Here is a 19,710-nt window from a genome sequence, read left to right on the forward strand (position 1 = left end):
TAACACAAATGTAAGGTAAAAAAAGCAATCTGTTAATTTCTATAAAATTTTATTTCGCATGCGGAAATATTGATTGCCACAACAGAGTAGATAAGTAAAGGGTCATTTAATCAGAGTAATTGAATTAATGAACTTTTAACTTAAAGTATAAAACAAATTTTATTTTACATAAAACGAATATTTTTATATCATGTTAAATTATATTTGATGTTTTGAACAGATGTCGGTCAAATGTCTACGATATAGTTGTTAAATCCTAGATCAAATTTTCATTACTTCTCTCATTAGATGAGCAAAGTAGGGTAAAACAATTTACTACCCTGGCAACACTAACGAAATGCTCATTTTGTTTCTTCGACAATCTGACAGATGGAAAAATAATTCATTTTTTAAGTAACGCATTTGTTACATACATATTCATTTGCTAATTACACATGAAATGTGATTGCATCCTGTTTCTTTAAGATCCTAGCAGTATTTCTGCACTTTAAAAGGACACAACACGGCATAGTTGAATTCAAATCAGGAGTTGCGTACTGAGCGAAGTCTACAATGAAACTAATGGGTCAAAACGTAAACCTGCTCATTGATGAGTAGTTTAGTCGACTTCTGTTTGATGTGCGTACGCGGTTTCAGGACTCTTCTTAATTCTATGGCGGTCTGGTTTTTTGTCAAAAAGTCGCGAACAAGTCGCAAGGCGTGAGCATGTGTCCGCCATTTTCGCTCTGAAAAAATGTTGAAAATTCGCTGATCACACCAAAACGCCTCTTACTAGTTGGTCTGATTTTTTTTATTTATTTATTTATTCAAAATACAAGGTTTTCAAACTTTACATATTACATTTTATTACATATTTTATTAGTACGAAATATTCCCAATCAGCAAAGTGCTGGTATGAGGGGATATTATATATAATAACACAATAGTTAAAATAAAAATTCGATAAAATAACATCACATATCAGTCGTCACACGGGCTGTAAAAACTGTTTTATTTAGGTGTTTTTTAAGTACGTACATGTTTTGTATATTTTTTAGATCATTAGAAAGTGAATTGTAAAAATTTATTGCTGTATACAAAAAACTGTTTCTTTTTCTGTTGATCCTAGGTTGTTTGCAAGTTAAATTATTTGATGCTCTTGTATTTATTTTATTAAAAAATTAAAGAAATTAAATTTAATATTTGTCTTTATTTCATTCTTTTTCATCTAAAATATCATTTTTATTTTCTCTGTGTAGATCAATTCCTCTAGATTGAGAATTTTTGTTATTCTATATAATTCTGTAGTTCTAGTATATGTATTAAAATTAAATATTACTTTAAGTGCTTTATTAATTGTTCTTTGTATTGATTCTTGCATATGTTTACTACATTGCGGCCATATTATTAATCCATAGACAAAGTGTGGAAGTATAAAAGCATTGGTCTGCCAACCACGTTTCCAAAATGCCCTTAAATTGACAGAATAATTATTAACTGTGTACCAATCTAGAAAAAAATAATAGACTCTTAAAATTACGTCTTGAAATTTGAAATATGGATATTCCATTTATTTTTTTATCAAACCTCGTACACTTAGAATTAAGAATAGTCCAGAAACCGAATACGCACGTCAAACAGAAGGCAACCCAACTACTCATAAATGAGTAGGTTTACGTTTTGACCCATTAGTTACTTTGTAGTCGCTCAGTACGCAACTCCTGATTTGAATTTAACTATGCCGTGTTGTGTCCTTTTAAAGTGCAGAAATACTGCTAGGATCTTAAAGAAACATGATGCAATCGCATTTCATGCGTAATTAGCGAATGAATATGTATATAACAAATGCATTACTTAAAAATTGAATTATTTTTCCATCTGTCAGATTGTCGAAGAAACAAAATGGAAATTTCGTTAGTGTTGCCAGGGTAGTAAATTTTTTTACCCTACTTTGCTCATATAATAAGAGAAATAATGAAAATTGAACCTCGGATTTGGCCGACATTATCTTTAAAACATAAAATATTATTTAACATGATATAAAAATATCCGTTTTATGTAAAATATGATTTGTTTTAAATTTAAAGTTCAAAGTTTATTCATTCAATTACTCTAATTAAATGACCCTTTACTTATCAACTCTGTTGTGTCAATCAATGTTTCCGAGTGCACAAAAAATATTTAGAAAAATTAACAAAGAGTTTTTTTTACCTTACATTTGTGTTATGGAATATTCTTCGCGATCTGGCAATATTACGCGATTACTTTAAGTATGCGCACGGCAAAAGTGTGTCTAAGTGGGGAATTATTGGACACAGTCCGATGTATTCAAATATGATTCTACGCTCCTTCTGGACTATTCTTAATTCTATGCTCGTATATCATATAAATAAGTAGCTATTCGTATATACGTAGTTATTTCATAATGCTTTTTTAGAAACTAGGCCCGGAGGACAGATTACACGAGGCCCGAAAAGCTGATTTTTCCAGCATGTAGCAGTCAGTAGTTGCTGACTGTTTTCTGCTAGTAATTATTATGTTTTCGTTAAAACGGACAAATGAGTTGTATAAAATGAATAATATAAAACGCATTAATTATTTAATATGAAAATGTTTTTGGTGCACTTGCCCTAAGGTCATTATTTTAATAAATAAGTAAATCCGAAGACTTAGAGCATTATAGAAACGCCATATTTCTGGTAACAAGGTCTTTGAATAAAAAATTCAGATCGACCCAGAACATAAATACATGATTGTAAACTCATGTTGGTTATGGTTCTAACTAGCTACTAAATTATTAAATGTTTGAATATATTATACCAATTGAATGTCAAAAGAGTATGAAGTTTAAGGTAACTATTTATTTATTTATTTATGGAAACAATAACAAATTACTAGCAACACTTTTCACATAAAACTTATGACACATTATGTACATTGTTAATTATAAGTTTAAGCTCATTTTAGTCTATTATTAAGTATCTATTATATGATACTAGTATCAATGTATATATGATTGTAGATTTCAATAAATAAAGAAATAAAAATAAAAAACACCTACTTCTAATAAAACTATTCCGTATTTTTTAAAATCGAATTTGCTGTGTTTTATTTCAATTATAAATCCCGTCGTTTTACATCTTGCTAACCCAATTCATGACGTATCATTAACATTAAAATAATTTATGTGGGATTTGATGTAATTTTTATTTGAACATTTCAGGAACAAGTACATTTTTGAAATTTTAAAGTCAAAAACCATCTTAACTTTAATTAAAACAAAAATTGTAAACTTATAATATTAGAAATCAAACACTGATTTGAGTCCACTGAACACTTTATTTTATTTTTACAAATATAAAAAATAAAAAAACAAAAATTTTGTGACAACGAGGCGAAACAATTGTAACGAAATTTTTGTTTTTATATTTTTTATATTTGTAAAAATAAAATAAAGTGTTTAACAGACTAAAATCAGTGTTTGATTTCTACTATTATAAGTTTGAGTTCAACAAAATAAACACCAAATCAATCAATCAAAATATTGTAAATCTTTACTAATACTACTTACAAACATTTCATTTATGGTTTTCCAAATTCTATCCTTGTATTTATTTATTTATTCATATTTTCTTACAAACTATAATTAATAATAAACATAATGTGACCTCACTAGGGTGTTACTCGTGCCAAAGACACATAACAATATACTTAAAAAAAAAAAAAAATTTACATTACAGAATAAAAAAAGAAAACCAACTTAATAAACAGAGATAATCAACAATATATTCAGACAGTTTTAAACACTACGTATTTATTATTACAATTAATTTATGTACATCTATATTATTTATATTACAAAACGCACAATGAAAGAACAGAAACCTAACATTAGCTATACATTTGTGGAGCAGTTGATTGAATATTGGTTTAGGCGAATGAGACAATCCAATTTACTTCTACCTGGCTCCACTATACAATTTTTTATAACACATTACGTATATTGTTAATTATAAGTTTGAAATAAATTTGAGTCTAGTATTAAGCATCTATTATATTATAACCGTGGTATTGTATAAATGACTGTAGATTTCAATAGATACAAAAAAATCATTTTATGCATATGAAGCATGATATAAAGAATAAATGTAATTTTTTATGTTTTTTAAACTAATAAGGGCATGCGGTGGTAGTTCACACGATTTGACTCTTTTTTTTAGATAAAATTTTACATCAAGGCTGTACTTTTCATTATACACGAACAAGAAAAAAAAGGCATACAGGGGATAAAGGTTGGATGCCAATTTCATACTGGAAATAAAACAACAATTTATTTTGAATGAAAACATCTTTTTATTTTTATTTTATTTTTTATTATTAATAAAACATATAATGCAAAAAATACATATTATACTCCCAGGAGTTATTGAAGAAACTCATTTGGGACCGTACATAAGAAAAAACATTTTTTTGACTATGCATAATATCATACAAATTAATACATCCGAAATAAAAAGAAAACATTATTGTATAAGAAACATAAAACACCATCTTATATAGTTCTTTGTTTAGATCGGTTGACCAGTTATCGGATAGAGGGTGATTCCTGAGACGCCGAGTTCCAGCTGTCCTTTCATCTCTTTGGTGCTCTTCAAGGCAAACGGAGACCAGCTGGGATTTCATGGGCCACGGTAAAGGGGATTCTGGAGCTGTCCATCTATCGACGTGATCTCTTCAGAATCTTCTCTTTGTTCTGCTACACCGTACCATGTCTTGGGTATCGCAAATCCGTCTAATTTCTTGATTCCGGATTTGGTCCATTATGGTTTTTCCTGCTATGAAAACTATTTTAGATAATGGGTTAGGCGCTCGAAGTGTTACCAACTTCACGCTGCTGTAGCAACCAAACGGCTCATGATAGTTCAATCATGTTTCGACACGTGTCGATCTGTTATATTGTTAATAATTCTACCGAAGCATATCGTTTTACGTCACAGTTTAAAAAGTTATCGAAATGGAATTCAAACTCAACAGTGTTATAACTCTGTATTTAGTTGGAAAGTTGCAACCTGCCATTGTTAATGCGCTACGACATTTACATGTGTCAAAATTTTTGTGTATCAGATCATTTCACGTTACAATGATACTGGTAGCATAAGAAAATGCCATGGAGGTGGACATCTAAAAACAGCAACATCGACAGAAATGGTTCGAAAGGTGAAGGCCAGAATTCAACTTAATCTACGACAAAGCGCAGTTCAATTGGCGGAAAATCTCAATGTGTCGGCTTGTAGCATGGGGCGCATTTTAAACAATGAACAGAAGCCCAACAAAATACAAAAAGTGCAAGATTTAACGCCTGCACAAAAGGCAATTCGTCTAGCAAGAGTAAAGGTGTTAAAACACTTGCACGTTGGTGGAGAGCTAGAAAATTTGGTATTTTCTATTGAAAAAATAGTTACGGTTCAGCAATATGTAAACAAACAAAACGATCGTGTATGGTTACAGTGCAAATTAAAAGACAATTTAGACCAGCGAATTTCTCTGCGAAAGCAAGCGCCTGCATCAGCGATGGTTTGGGCCGCGGTAACTGCCACAGGACGCTCACCACTCGTTTTCATTGAACAGGGCGTAAAGGTAAATCAGAAAATCTACCGTGAAAAGATTTTAAATGATACGTTGTTACTAAAGCACGTAAAAAATTCGGTAGAAACCATTAGACGTTACAACAAGACTCAGCACCATTCCATAAAGCCCATGAAACCCAACGTTTTTTACAAGAAAAAGTTCCCAGTTTCATTTCATCCCAACAGTGGCCTCCATATTTCCCGAATTTAAACCCAATGGACTTTATTATATGGTCCATTCTAGAGGCTAAAGTATCAGCTAAAAAATATGAGACGGTCGACGCCTTGAAGATTGCTCTTCGCCGAGAGAGGGACAAAATACCATCAGCTCACATTCGTGCAGCGTGTGAAGCCTTCTTGGACAGACTCGATGCTTTTATTCGCGCTAAAGGTGGCTAACACTAAGCAGATTAATTAATAATAAAATAAATATAAGACAACAGTGTTTTTAGCCCCTTATTTTTTATTTGTTTAACCAACCGGTTGCAAAGGTATGCAAGCTTCTTTATCAACTTATAATTAACTAATGAAATTAATTCTATTTTATTTTGACACTGATTACTTAATATTGAAGAATGCAAAAGTGCAAAACTGTGAGAGAGAAATGATGTTTCGGAAAAATCTTAAATCCCACAAAATCATTTGAACAAATCCGTAGCATGTGATAACAAAGTAAATTGTTTTACTTAAATTACAAATTCAAAATTTAAAATTCAATCAATTTATTTATATAGTCACTTTGTAAAGCACCTTCGGGGTATTACGTTACGAAAATAGCGGTATATAAAGTTATCCAGAATAATAATACAATAATTACATTTCTTTTACAAGTCTCTAATTACAAGTCTTTTTGTCATGTTATTGTAAAAATGGGAAATGTAAAGTGAGATGGATACGCTCTTTGAAACTAGATAGAAGTGGACTTAAGGAAATATTAGTTATTTGGTTATTTCTCGTTTTCTTCTTATTATGAATCGCTTTTTTAATTTCTAAAATTTACAAGTTGTCTTATTTCAATATAAAGAAGTTTGAATCCAGTGCCTTTATTAAAATCATGATCTTTTTTTATCTGATGGTTTGCGAATTCAGAAAAAATATTATTATTTTGTAAGTGTTATTTCATTCTAAGAATAGAGTTTCTTCTAGTTTTTCCAAAGTAGATTGAATCGCAATCATTACAATTTAATTGGTATACGAGTATGCCATAAATATGTATTATGGCGATGCTTGAGCTGGTTCTCGGCAGTAGGTATATAAAATTTTGCAAATGTAGAAGCGTAAACAGCGCAAATGGATGCAAGGAAATGGAGTGAATGGACTGACCTTTTTAGTTGATTTTCTTGTTTTCTCCGAGCTTAGCTGAGGCGGCGATAAGGCGGAGCGAGCGGCAAAACTTCAAACCGAACATGCACTTCGATCGCGGTCAAATCGGACACTGACCCCAGGTGGCAAAATCATCAACTCAATAGTTATTAGAACTATAAAGGTGCAAAAGGGACAGGATTCAAGTGGGCGAGAGAAAAGGAGACAGGCATAGGAATTTATTTACGCTGTGACACATTTTAAATCAGCCTAACCAATTATATTTAGGGACTTTGTCTTGGTGATTTTTTAACAATGTTCCAAAAAATATTATTTATTTAGAAAGCAGGTTTGATTTTTGATGGTAGGGAATTAAATAATTGTTTGGAAAAATACATTTTATTTAGGTTCATTTACATTTATAATATTATATGAAGAATGTCCGAGAGGTTTGAAAACTTGAAAACATTGTATCTTAAAACTTCATTTTTTGACATTCACCCTTTATAATATCGTGTACCCTTCACATGTGTATCTCTTTTTTAATGATTAATAATCAGGTCCTATTTATATATTTGCTGTTAACAATACCATCGAGAAGTTTTTGTCCTGGAAGACAAAGTTCCTCAAAGTTAGGGAGAGAATGACATTTTTTCAGCCAGGCGGACAATTTCGGGAATCTAAAAACAAAATCATATTTTTATTAAGTTGCACCCCGAACTACTCGTAAATAATAATGGCAAAACTGAAAAAAGCAATTTTACGGGAGAGCAGCTTTACTCACACCCGCTCTATCAGTAAACTAACATTTATTTTCAAAATAAACTGTAAAACACAGTCATTTTCCTTTTTTTACCATTTAAAACAGGCTACAAAAATATTTTAAAGAATTGTTGCGTAAATTTTATGGATAGGAATTTGTGGGTAAAATAATAATAAGCGCGTTTGTCTACAATACTAGACGCCTTTGGTTTAACTCCTGACGCTGGCGCCGAGGCGCAGTTGGTTAGACGACTAACTGTAAAGGGGCGTCGCGGGTTCGATTCCCGCCAGTTGCGAGAAAGATTTCTTTCTCAATTGGTCTGGGCGTTGTGGTGTATCAGATCCTGTCATCAGGAAGGAGGGGCATTAGACGTGTTTTCTCGAATATTGAATGCGATTACACAACACAGTGGATTTAATGAGTTATTGATCGCAAAAATAACTTATTCGCGATCGCGGTGACAATACCAAAAGCACATGCACTCACGATCAGTTCAGTTGTTATTATGGGGCCAGGACAATATCGGTACCCACGGTAGGAATTGCAACATCTTAACCAGGGCCCAGTAGGTAGAAAATACATTTGAACACGTCAACTTCGTCAATGTGCTATACACTATACACACATATAGTAATGTGGCGTAACCAACCTGCGCTCCTAGTTTTAAAGTCATTGGGAAGGTTTGTGGCTTCTTTCCGAATAACTACACATTCACTCTTAGAAATATTCATTTCTAGCCTTTTATTTCAAACTACCCTGTTAACTTTGTCCAATAATAGCTGCATACTATCTGCTAGAAGGACAGTATCATCCGCGTATCGGATATTGTTAATAATTTGACCTGTGTTTCAAATCTTCAATTGTTCATACAAAATATTCGGATTTACTTTAAAGACAATTTAAAGAAACTTTGTTAACTTCCCATTGTTAAATGAGCCTATGACTGACACCTGAAAAACAAGATTAATATTTTTTCTTTATGTAACAAAAATTATCAAAATACACAGCTCTTGCCGTACTAATCCAGTGCCCCATGCACTATTTAGTGCGGAAAGGGAAGGATTATTGAATAAAACATGAATAAAAATTTAACGAGGAGTGTGATCTTTACTTTTTAGAGTCGACTGGAACAATGTTGTCAAGGCAAAGCATAGAGGTGATGCAGCAGTAGTCGGCCACGGTTACGTGATCTGCGGCCATCCACAACGTCTTGTTGAGGAACGCTTCGGCGAAGCCATACACCGCAACTATCTCGTCCTTCTTGCTCTGGGGAATGGTGTCTTCGCCATAGAGAACCATTGGATGCTGAAAAAAATAGATTAAGAAATATATAAATACACAATAACTTATATTTAAATATCCATTCCATAGAATTATACCAAATGCTCCCCCGAACCAAATAACGATTAGACATTCCCAATGCAACTACGTGCCTCCGAGCAGAGCGCCTAGGTGACTTTTCAATGCTGCCCTCACCAAGGCTACATTTTCGGATGTTGTTGTAGTTCTGGGTCTTCCAACGACACGAGACACTGCTGTGGATCCAGTTTCTTCTAAAACACAAACCCAATGTCTGATTGTCTTTCCATCAGGGACTGTAACGTTACGCAGAATGTTGAAATGCAAGCGCGTGGCCCTCTGCGTCGCGATGACAGAACGGACATTTTGTAAAAAAGTTGCGGCGGCGTAGCCACAACGCTCTCTGGTCCAAACCATGATGCGTACTGAAAATGGTAGAGCGTAATGGTCACAATGAGACCCCGCTCAACTCCCTACCCTTTTCACCGGCCGCGCAACGGATTTTTAAACCCAGGTATACCTTTTGCCCCACCCTTGCTTTCGTGTATTTTCGACTCGATGACTCCTGTCGGGTAAACATCCTGAAAAGGAAAATCGACTGGAAATAAATCCACCTCATAGCAGTGGCGAATGGTGATTTTATTTACAGGTAAGCTATAAAAAAATATCAAATATCTGTACCTACATAGGAGGTACATAATATATTGTTAGTAATATATACTATAAATTGATATTTTTCTGTGGTTCTGTGTGATACAACAACTCTCATCCATGAAATCAACTCAAACAATTTAACTTCGTGATATATTATATAGATATATTATCCATTACTTTAATATATAATTCATTGAACAATAAATAAAAAAATACCATTATGAATTCAGTCGATATTAGGTATTCAATTGACATGTCAACTGGCCGCATTGTTCTAGTAATTACTAGTACTAAAAACGGCCGCGTGGAGTGCTATATGTCCTGCAATATGACCCATGAAAGTAATTATGGTCTTGTGTCAAAAGTACCATGTCAAAGAGAAATAGTATTTAAGAAACAATGTTTGAAATACTGTTTTCCAAATCAAGAATCTTCAAACATGGTGTACTTATTTTTATGAAAAAATAAGCTGGAATAATCGGCTAGTTTTTTGGCTCACCGCAGGCGCTGGGCGCGCTTTATTAAAATTTATATTTATATTAGGATAAAAATACAAACGGTGGAAATGATTTAAAATAAATGGTAATTATTTATTTGTTTTTCTGTAAATAAAGTTACAATAAAACATTATTATGGTTACTTAAATATAATAGTAAGCTGTGCATAATAGCTTCTATACACGGTTCGCCCCTGCCTCATAGTGCAGTGGTTGGGTTGAATTCCTGACAGGTAAGACTTGAAATATTGATTATAATAATTAGGCTGTTCAAACTGGGATATTTCATTGTTCCTGGACTTCGCCCTTCTTACATATTACAGATGATCGAAATGCGCTGCATTTGGTTGACCAGCACTATGTCCCATAAAGGGGAATTATGATGATGATAGAGCTGTACCTTGCGCGCTAAGTGTATCGCTATAAAAGGGAGCTATATAAAATAAACGTAGCGTAGTGAGGTGTGCTGGCCATATAATTAGATTGGACGATGAAAACTTCATGAAGCGCCTAATTCTCTCCTTGTCACAAGGACGATGAAAACCAGGAAGGCCCAAAATGCGATGGATTGACTGGATCAGTGTGGATACGACAATGTTGAAAGTGAGAAACTGGAGAGGAAAGGCAGCAGACCTGCATGAGAGGAGGAGACTTAAGGACCACACAGGGCTGTTAAGATTATGATGATGAAGTGCGTTAGGTGCTTTTTGAGATTGCATTAATATTTATACTTACTATAGCCGTTTGGTACTTTCTGAAAAGGATACTGGAATCGAAGTGAAGTCTACAATCCACTATGGCCCTCTGTTTAGGGTCCTTGGGGTAAAGAGAATCATCCTTGCCGTATACTGTCACCAGGTACGCTACAATAGCGTGGCTGAAATAATAAATTATTAGTGATGTTGTTTACTTTCAGCCAGTGGTGAATTCGGTGCTGAATTTCTAGTGACGCTACAATATTTTTTATATTCCTATAATTACTGATAGACTTTACTTATTAGACTTACTAAGGAAAGATCTAAACATTCCCCCAAGGTTACTATGTGACGTCCGGCAAGTATGATTTCTCTTTTCGTTTGGAGCTGTTTTACTTAGAGCCTAACTGATATTAAGTGTATTCCAAACTCAACTTTAGTTACATTAAAATTACAGGCGTTTTAGCTTGCAGCACGTATTGTCTGAAGGACTACGACTAAACTAATTGACTGGAAATGCCGTGTGCATTTTTTGTGCGTTGCAAAAAACTGTATTTTGGACAACGGTAAAGCTTGTTTTTTTATGCTAAATTTTTATGAACTTCTGACCCGGATTGTGGTGGTAGTACTGTGGACTAACGGACTAAAGGTCCGAGGTTCAAATTCCACTCTACCGTGCGGTCTAAACGTGCGGAGCGTGGCGCATGATCCTTGAGTGAGGCGGAGCCCAACCTTTCACACCTCTTTCAGACCACCCTCGCCGACTTTCAGTCGTGCGGGTGGACAGACAATAGTAGATATGATATTTTTACCAATATTCTTCTTCGTATGCCATGTCAGGTCTCTCCGACGTTAGCGATCACTATGTCGAATGCCGACCGGATCTCGAGACTGTAATATAATCTGTGCTCAGAGCCATCGTTTGATTTTTTTTCGCCTGTGATATCCTGGGAAGTGTTACTAGAGTGGTTTCCCCTTGCCTTCTCTAGGATTTTGCGGTAGGAGTTGTCTTCCCTTAGCTGGTAGGTTTCGGTTTTGTGGTTCCGAAGATTCGCCATACGCGCTCTCCATCTGCTAGTCTGGTGGTAAGGTCAGTGATCAAATTGCATGAGATTCGCGGGATCAGAAGGACCACTGTAGGACGCCGAGTTGGCCCTACTGGAAGTCCTGCTGTTGTCATTCAAGGTGGCGTTTTACGGCATTTTAATACCACCACCTTCCTGTTGTGGTATTTTGGATCTTTTCTACCCTTTAGAGAGTAATCAATTTGAAGATATTTTTTTTTAATACTCCGACACTTTGCTTCATATAATGACCTCACTGATGTTTAAACGACAAATGGTGTATAAAACTGCTTCAAAAATGAAAATAAAACTAATACGGTTTGGTTAATTCAACCTGATTAAGTGTTTTGGGTAATGCTTAAGGTTGCAATAATGTTCTAAATGAAAATAATCATGTTTGATTTCACGTGTTCATATTTTTTGACGTTTAATTATTAGTGCGGTCATATCTTCTTCTTCTTCTTATCAGCCCGTTTCTTTCCACTGCTAGATATAGGTCTCTTCCTAATTTTCCCATGTTTTTCTGTCCTGGGTACTCTGTTTCCATCGATGGCCCACGAGTTTGACGACATCGTCAGTCCATCTCCTCTGTGGTCTCCCTACTTTCCTTCTACTTTCGTAGGGTCTCTAGTTTAGTATTCTAAAGGTCCACCTATCGACTTCTTGTCTCGCCACATGACTCGCCCACTCCCATTTTTGTCTTCCCATTATTTTTGCAATATTGGTCACTTTTTACGGCGTCTTATCTCCTCATTCCTTATTCGGTCTCTCAAGCAGACGCCTAACATTTGTCTTCCCATTGACCGCTGACTGCACTTAATTTTGTGAACACTTCTAGCAGCGAGTGACATGGTTTCAAGACAAGACCGCATGTTGCCACCGGCAGAACACGAGAGTTGTAGACTTTGGCCTTGGGATTATTTGGGATTTCCTTATTTCTGAAAACGTGTTTCAGCATTCCAAACGCAGCCCAACTTAACCCAATTTGTCTAGGCAGCTCCGCAGTTTGATTAAATTTTCCTAATTTGATTTTGTGCGAAGAATAAATGTACTCTAAACTGTGTGGCCATATATGAAGCAAAAATTAGTCACATGGAAAAAATAAATATCCCCAAATTACCACTCTCTAGGGAATAGAGAAAATTCATAATTGCATCGCAGCAGGGTATATTCCCACTGTGGCACTTCCAGTTATTGAGTTTAATATCACACCAAAATCTTTCACAAGAAGCTAATGAAAAATAAAGATATTTTCAGGGTTTAAAACCCGTCGTAGTCTGGTTTAATCGTTAACTTTACCCAAAGTAGCGTTTACTATTCTGTTGATGTTTAAAATTGAACGTTTTCAATGTTGCACAGTATGTAAAATGATTATTTAAATCATTCAAAAATAGACTATAAAAACTGTGACGACGAAGACATTTTTGCTTCTTAAAAAATCTAGATACGAGTTCGATCGCAACTTGGACCATTTTAGAAATCAAAATTAAGTATAAAATAAATTAGCCACTGATGTAATTATAGACGAAGAGCTAAAACTTTTTATAAACTGTATTAAATATTGACACAATATTTTTATTTATTTATTATTTACATTAAGAACATTACACAGTATCCGATTCATAATATTACAAAATATACAAAACAGAATGATTAAATATATATTTTTTTAAAACATGTAAAATAAACTTACATATTACAATTTGGAAATTGCCTTTCTAAAGGAAATCCATTAATGATTTATTTATACTTTTACATTGTTTGTATTCTTTTTTTATACAGAATAATGTTCCCTCACTGGGGTGTCCCGTGCCGAGGGAAACATTCTACAAAATGTGAAACATGCCTTAAATTAGCTATTTAACAAAGTTAACATAATATTACAACAAAAAAAACGTTATTAATCCAATCAACCTAATTATCATTAACATAATAAACAATAAAAAACTAAAATAATCATCACTATCCATTTCTTAATAGCAATTTTATATTGTGAGAACTTACTTATTGTCCTTATGGATAATGGAAGTAGATTGTACACTTTAACCGAGTAGTATGCCAATCCTCTTTTACCGAAGGTTGTATTTATTTTTAATTTTTTTGCAGCATCAGGGTGGAGTATCTAGTAACTCTTGTATTTGTAACGGAATGTATGTATGGGGCCAGCGGCCAAATAATAATGTAGTCGTTCTTCAACCTCACTATGGACTTTTACTATTCATTTCGTCTCTCCGAACGACTCCGCTTCAACATGGACCTCTAGCCACTGGGAATATTTGACCTAATATTCGATGAAATATTCTAATATAATAGTTAAATTTCCTGTTTCTATTATTTATTTACGAATCATTATTTACGGAAATTCTTTAATTGCAAAATGTAAAAGGTAACAAATATTTTTTTTTCTTTTCTCGGCAAAGCTCCCAAATTTGAGTGATACATGCCTTAATTTACCAACGTTTTTGTTGCAAGGTTGCAAATTTGTTGCAAATTAACGAAAGATTTGACAACATTTAACGAGCGGATCACACGTAAACAACTTATAGAACAGGGCTGAACAATAAAATAATAATAAGTAATTTATTTCATTTTAATTCACATAATTTTAATTTCGTAAATTTATTTATTTATTTATATACGGCATTTCTGCCATTTGCATATTTCTGCCATGTGGTATAAAGAGTGCTTAAAAATAAAGATATTTTTAAAAAAATCGAGTATGAAATATTAATATACTCGTACTGTACACATTATTAATTACTTGAAATACATATATATTTTAAAGAAATTATACAATAACAAAATACATTGATCAATCAAATTATAACTATTCCAACCCAACCTTCTGAGGATGATTTGCTCTTTTTGATAAAAATATGTTGGTCACTTTATTTTTTAAGTTAGGCAGAGATAAACTAAATATGTCAAAATGTGATGCATATTCATTCCCGGTATTCTGTAATCTAACGATAGGTGAGTTATATTGAGCTACCGTTCGAGAATTTTGACAATAAAATATTGTAGATGTTCTGCTTAATCTAGGTGGTACATAGAATGAAATCAATTTCAGTAGATCAGGGGTATCAAACATTGGTTTTATTATTTTATATAAAGTCATAAGATCGGTCGATGTTCTTCGTTCTTGCAATTTAGTTAATTTAAGAGAGTCTAAAATTTTGTTATAATTTAATCGATTAGTAGAAAAACTCATCCTCAAATTAATATATCGAAGAAATTTATTCTGAATTCTCTCAATAGAATCTGAGAAAGTGATTTGATAAGGTGACCATATTGGAGAATTATAATCTAGTTGGCTTCTAACTAGAGATGTGTACAGATATTTTAATGTGTTTATATTATTAAAATATTTTCCGGTTCTAAGTACAAATCCTAATAATTTTACAGCTTTGTTAGATATTTTAATAATTATTTAGTTTGTCAGAATATATACTTCGTGTCTCATTATTTTTTTTGTATTTCCTCAAATGTTTGACTATCACACTATTGATCATAGGACAGTTTAGAGGATGTTGAATATTAAGTGGAAAAAATAGACCCAGTAAACAAATGTCTATCAAAAATTCGTCATTAGGTAACAATCTGCAGTTAAATAGAACGTGATCTGCGGTCTCCTCTTTCTTTTCACATTCACACAAAGCAGAAGTCACTATTTGAATTCTTTTGAGGTGTGATGCCAACACCGTATTGCCAATTCTCAATTTACACATAAGGAACACACCTAATTGAGATACTTTGAGGTTACGGAACCAGGATATTTTTGGGACTACTGGCTGGGTGGATTTGTAGTATGAGCCGGTCAGCGACTCTCGAAAATTTCATCTCATTCTTAACCCACACTAACCTTAAGAACATTAACGTAATCGGATATAGGCAGAGAGAATAAACGAGGGATAACACCATCAAATATATATTATACCTTCAATAAAATAAATAATAAAATTAAAATTACCTTTCCCAAAGAACGAAGTCACCATCTTCTATCATGGGTATTGTGTGTTCTGGATTTTTCTGAAAACAGGAATAATTACTTTTAGATCAAATAAATTCAAATGCTATGTAGTTGTTTTTTTTTTGTTTGTAATTTTTATATTGCCCCAAAGTGGTTTTATCCATTTGTTCGTTTTTGTATTCACAAAGCATTTTTAACGCAAAATGCGGGAAACGGAAAATAATTATATACATTAAGGAAGTTCTGCGCTAGGGGAAATTGTATATAAAAATGTTTTCTTACACGTGGTAAAAATTAAAGCATTCAATTTTACTGCGAAATATCTCTAAAGTGTTTCTCTGAATAAAAAATATTTTATGATTTTTTTTTTATTTGATTATTTTATTTAAATTGAAAGCATATTGTACAAAATTTTATATGATATTCTCAAGGAGTTTTCGTAAAAAAAACTTATATGGGGACATGTAGATAACAATATTTATTTACAGACGTTTTTATATTTTAAACTTTAACCATATTTACAAAAGCAAATAGAAATTATGATACACTACAAATTAAAAGGGCGTGAAAAAGTTTTTTAAAAATTACAAAATGAACATAATACAAAAATATGGAAATGAATTCAAAATGATATATACATAATACAGTCTATAAAAAAAACATTATAAATTTAAAAGTTTAAAAATTATACGGATGTATTCTTTTTTTAAATTAAAGTTTTAAAACTTTTATGTACCTTATGCAAGTAAAAAAAGTATGAAAAGCGATCAAAAATTACATATACATAATACAAGATAAGAAAGTGTGAAAAAGCATAAAAATCATTTTGAAAGTATTCAAAATTACATATACAAGCAAAAACGGTAAAATATTAAAAATGTGTATCCACAAAGTAGTAGTCGAGACGCTTGACTCCTGGTGAGAACATCAACATTTAGTGTGATTTTTCTCAAGCCTGGGTGTTCTGTGCTATAATTCACCACTGCTATTGGGCCTCCTAGACTGCTGTGACTTTAAAAAACAATATATATACATATATATATATATATATATATATATATTGTTTTTATTATATATATATATATATATATATATATATAATATAACATATATACATATATATATATGTTCAAGATGCGTAATTTCTGGATCAACTAAACATTATTTCTTCGAAATACTTCTGGAAAAAATATTTTTTCAATTCACACGTTCTGTTTCTGTATTTTGAAATTAGTGCATTAAAATTTTGTGGCAATTTAATTATTTCTTAAAACCTTTTTTATTTTAATTATTTTGGAATGCGTTTTGAAGTTTTTCCGAATCAACCAATGAAACAGTGTTTTGATAGATTTCCGGTTTCCGGAAAGCCAACTCACCAATCAGCAGAACACGAGTATGGATAGCACGTATCCATTTAAAACAATATTTTATTTTGCGTTCAACATTCAACATCATGTTTCTAAAATAATATCAATGGTGAACCTTATTGAAAAGCAGTATTATTTTTAAAAGTGTAGTGTAAAAGTGCAATGAAACAAATAATACCGAGAATGAATAAAATGACACAAGCAACAACAAATACGAGTTGACAGTTGAAGTTACTAGTTAACAGTATCACAGGCGTGGGTTGCGCGCGCAGATTTTGGTTCAAATATTTGTTTAAAAATGAGACGTGTTCTAATTTTGAATTCAACCACAGATTTCACCCAATTTGTATATTACTCGACCAAAGTTTTCAAATACGTGTAATATATATTATATTACCTCAATGTACGTTGGTTTGAGATGATCACCACCAAAAATGCTCACGACCACTTTCTCCAGATCCAAGTTAATGGCTGCTGCTACCATGGCCACAGACCTGGATGGAGGACTTCCTTGATGCCAGTACAGTTTGGGAGCCATCTGTCAGAACGATAAAATAATTAAAGAGACCGAGGGCTTTATAGAGATGCAGCAAATGACTTCGAAAGATATCTCAACCGATCATAGGTTCTATTATAAACCGCTCTCGCGGCACGAGAAAACGGTTTTTCTCTAGTATTTTGTATGTTATAGGACGGGTGCGCCCGGGTTGATTTAAGGTTAAATGAGAAAGATAGATTACAATTGAAGTTATTTATTGAGTAGATACACACGAGTTACATCCTATTATTTTTTACAGAGGGAATTTACAATAGTGAAGGCGAGCACTGTCGGAGAGCTGTGGGCAGGCGACGCAAAATGCCAAGATGAAAAAATGTACTGCGTTCTTTCGATGCACGGCGTTTAATATCTCGTCCGAGCTGACGTTGCAGCGGACTACGCGTTGCGAGCCAAAGCGGAGTTCGGTCATGTCAACCTCACGGCTGTTGGTGTTGCTCGCCACAATATAAATATGCGAGATAATAGGGAGCGTTTGAAATACCACCCCTACGGTGGTATTCCAAACGCTCTCGCGGCCGTAGAAAACACTTTATCTCGTGTATTTTGTACGTTAATACGCGAGATAAATAGTTTTTCTACGTCCGCCAGATCGTTTGGAATACCAGCCCAGAACGAACTATTGGGGAATGTGGAAATCCAGGCCTTTACAGAACTCATGACCCGTGGTTGACTGGTTTAAATGACCACTTAATACTTTTTATGCCGTGTAATATTCAATATTCTGACTAATGTTCGCGATTTCCACATCTCAAATTTAATTCCTTAATTTCAACTTTTGCATTACTTGTAACTACGACCCCCCGAGCGAGGCAAAAGTTGGTCCTGTACTTTTACACAAGAGCAGCCATCGAGTCGAAAACACTCGTTAAGGGTTTTGGTTCTATGTCACACACATAATTATACTCTTCATCCGCCTGGGCGCAGTTTTTATTTTTTTTTTTTTTTTCAAGAAATTTACTTAAAGATATAAATTAAAAAAAGTAACTTACATTTTCACTTATAAGTAAAACAAACAAAGTCAAACGAATTACTTATGTTGCAAGTTGTCACTGTTATGAGACATTCTGATGAATTTTAAAGTTTTGTCATTATCAAAGAAATCGGATCGTCATCAAGATATGCAGTTGATAATTAAGTTATCTAAGATTATTTATATCAAGTTCAATTAAGAGATTATAATTCAATATAAATAATTTATTAAAATAACAAAACGACGTTTAAAAATGTTTTTTTATTAGTTACGTTATTATTTAATTCACAGTTTTGATAAAAATTAACATCGATATTAAAATACCTTTGTTTTTTAGATAACTTATCTAAGCAGAACACATTTAATGGTTGGAAAGGATTCGGAGCCCCAAATTAAAAAATGTATTTTGTTATAATTAAAGTTTGTTGCGAATAATTTCAACATTAAAATCAAACACTGATTTTAGTCTACGTAAAATAGTTTATTTCATTATTAAACACCAACAAAAAAAATCCTAAAATTGTTTCGTCTTGTTAGGACATATTCAGAAGAATGTGGAGATTTAAAGTAGACTCAAATCAGTGTTTAATTTTAATATCAAAATAAAGTTCTAAAAATAAACACCAAGTCAATAAATTTATTATGAATTGTGATAATATAGTTAGGATTATTATTTAATATACTGCTTTTTTAAAGCCAACTTTGATTTCTTTAATTAATGCTTTTTAACCGTTCCTTTTTTTATTCCTTGAAACGTTTTTTTTGCTTTTTAAAAATTAATTTTACTAATGTTAATTTTTATTACTTTGAAATCACTTTCTTATCAATTATTGTTTGGGTTACTTTAAATATTGATTTGTGATGTACTTTGAACTTGTTTTTAATTGATTTTTTAATTACTATTAGTAATGTTTTTTTCCCCTTTAAATATTAATTTATTTATTAGTTTAAACAGTTTACATACA

At 32.8% G+C, this 19,710-nt stretch overlaps 2 protein-coding genes across 2 annotated transcripts in view; both read right to left on the reverse strand.

Annotated features, from left to right (window-relative positions):
- LOC148275292 (glutathione S-transferase 1-like) overlaps positions 1-7,157 on the reverse strand; it is a 36,307-nt gene extending 29,150 nt beyond the window's left edge. The window contains exon 1 of the mRNA XM_088235921.1: positions 6,930-7,157. The gene's annotated coding sequence lies outside the window, so the exon portion shown is untranslated. The remainder of the gene's footprint in view (positions 1-6,929) is intronic.
- A 141-nt stretch (positions 7,158-7,298) lies between these two features.
- Positions 7,299-19,710, reverse strand: part of LOC148275293 (glutathione S-transferase 1-like) — a 49,212-nt gene continuing 36,800 nt past the window's right edge. The window contains exons 2-6 of the mRNA XM_088235920.1: positions 17,614-17,754; positions 15,850-15,908; positions 10,856-10,997; positions 8,783-8,976; positions 7,299-7,588 (exon numbers count right to left, since the gene is read on the reverse strand). Of these exons, the coding sequence (XP_088092046.1) occupies positions 7,465-7,588; positions 8,783-8,976; positions 10,856-10,997; positions 15,850-15,908; positions 17,614-17,754 (660 nt within the window). The 3' untranslated portion in view covers positions 7,299-7,464. The remainder of the gene's footprint in view (positions 7,589-8,782; positions 8,977-10,855; positions 10,998-15,849; positions 15,909-17,613; positions 17,755-19,710) is intronic.

Source organism: Micrasema longulum, unplaced genomic scaffold (assembly GCF_059751315.1).
Source record: "Micrasema longulum isolate JH-2025_06_02 unplaced genomic scaffold, ASM5975131v1 h1tg001467l, whole genome shotgun sequence".
Classification (NCBI taxonomy): domain Eukaryota; kingdom Metazoa; phylum Arthropoda; class Insecta; order Trichoptera; family Brachycentridae; genus Micrasema; species Micrasema longulum.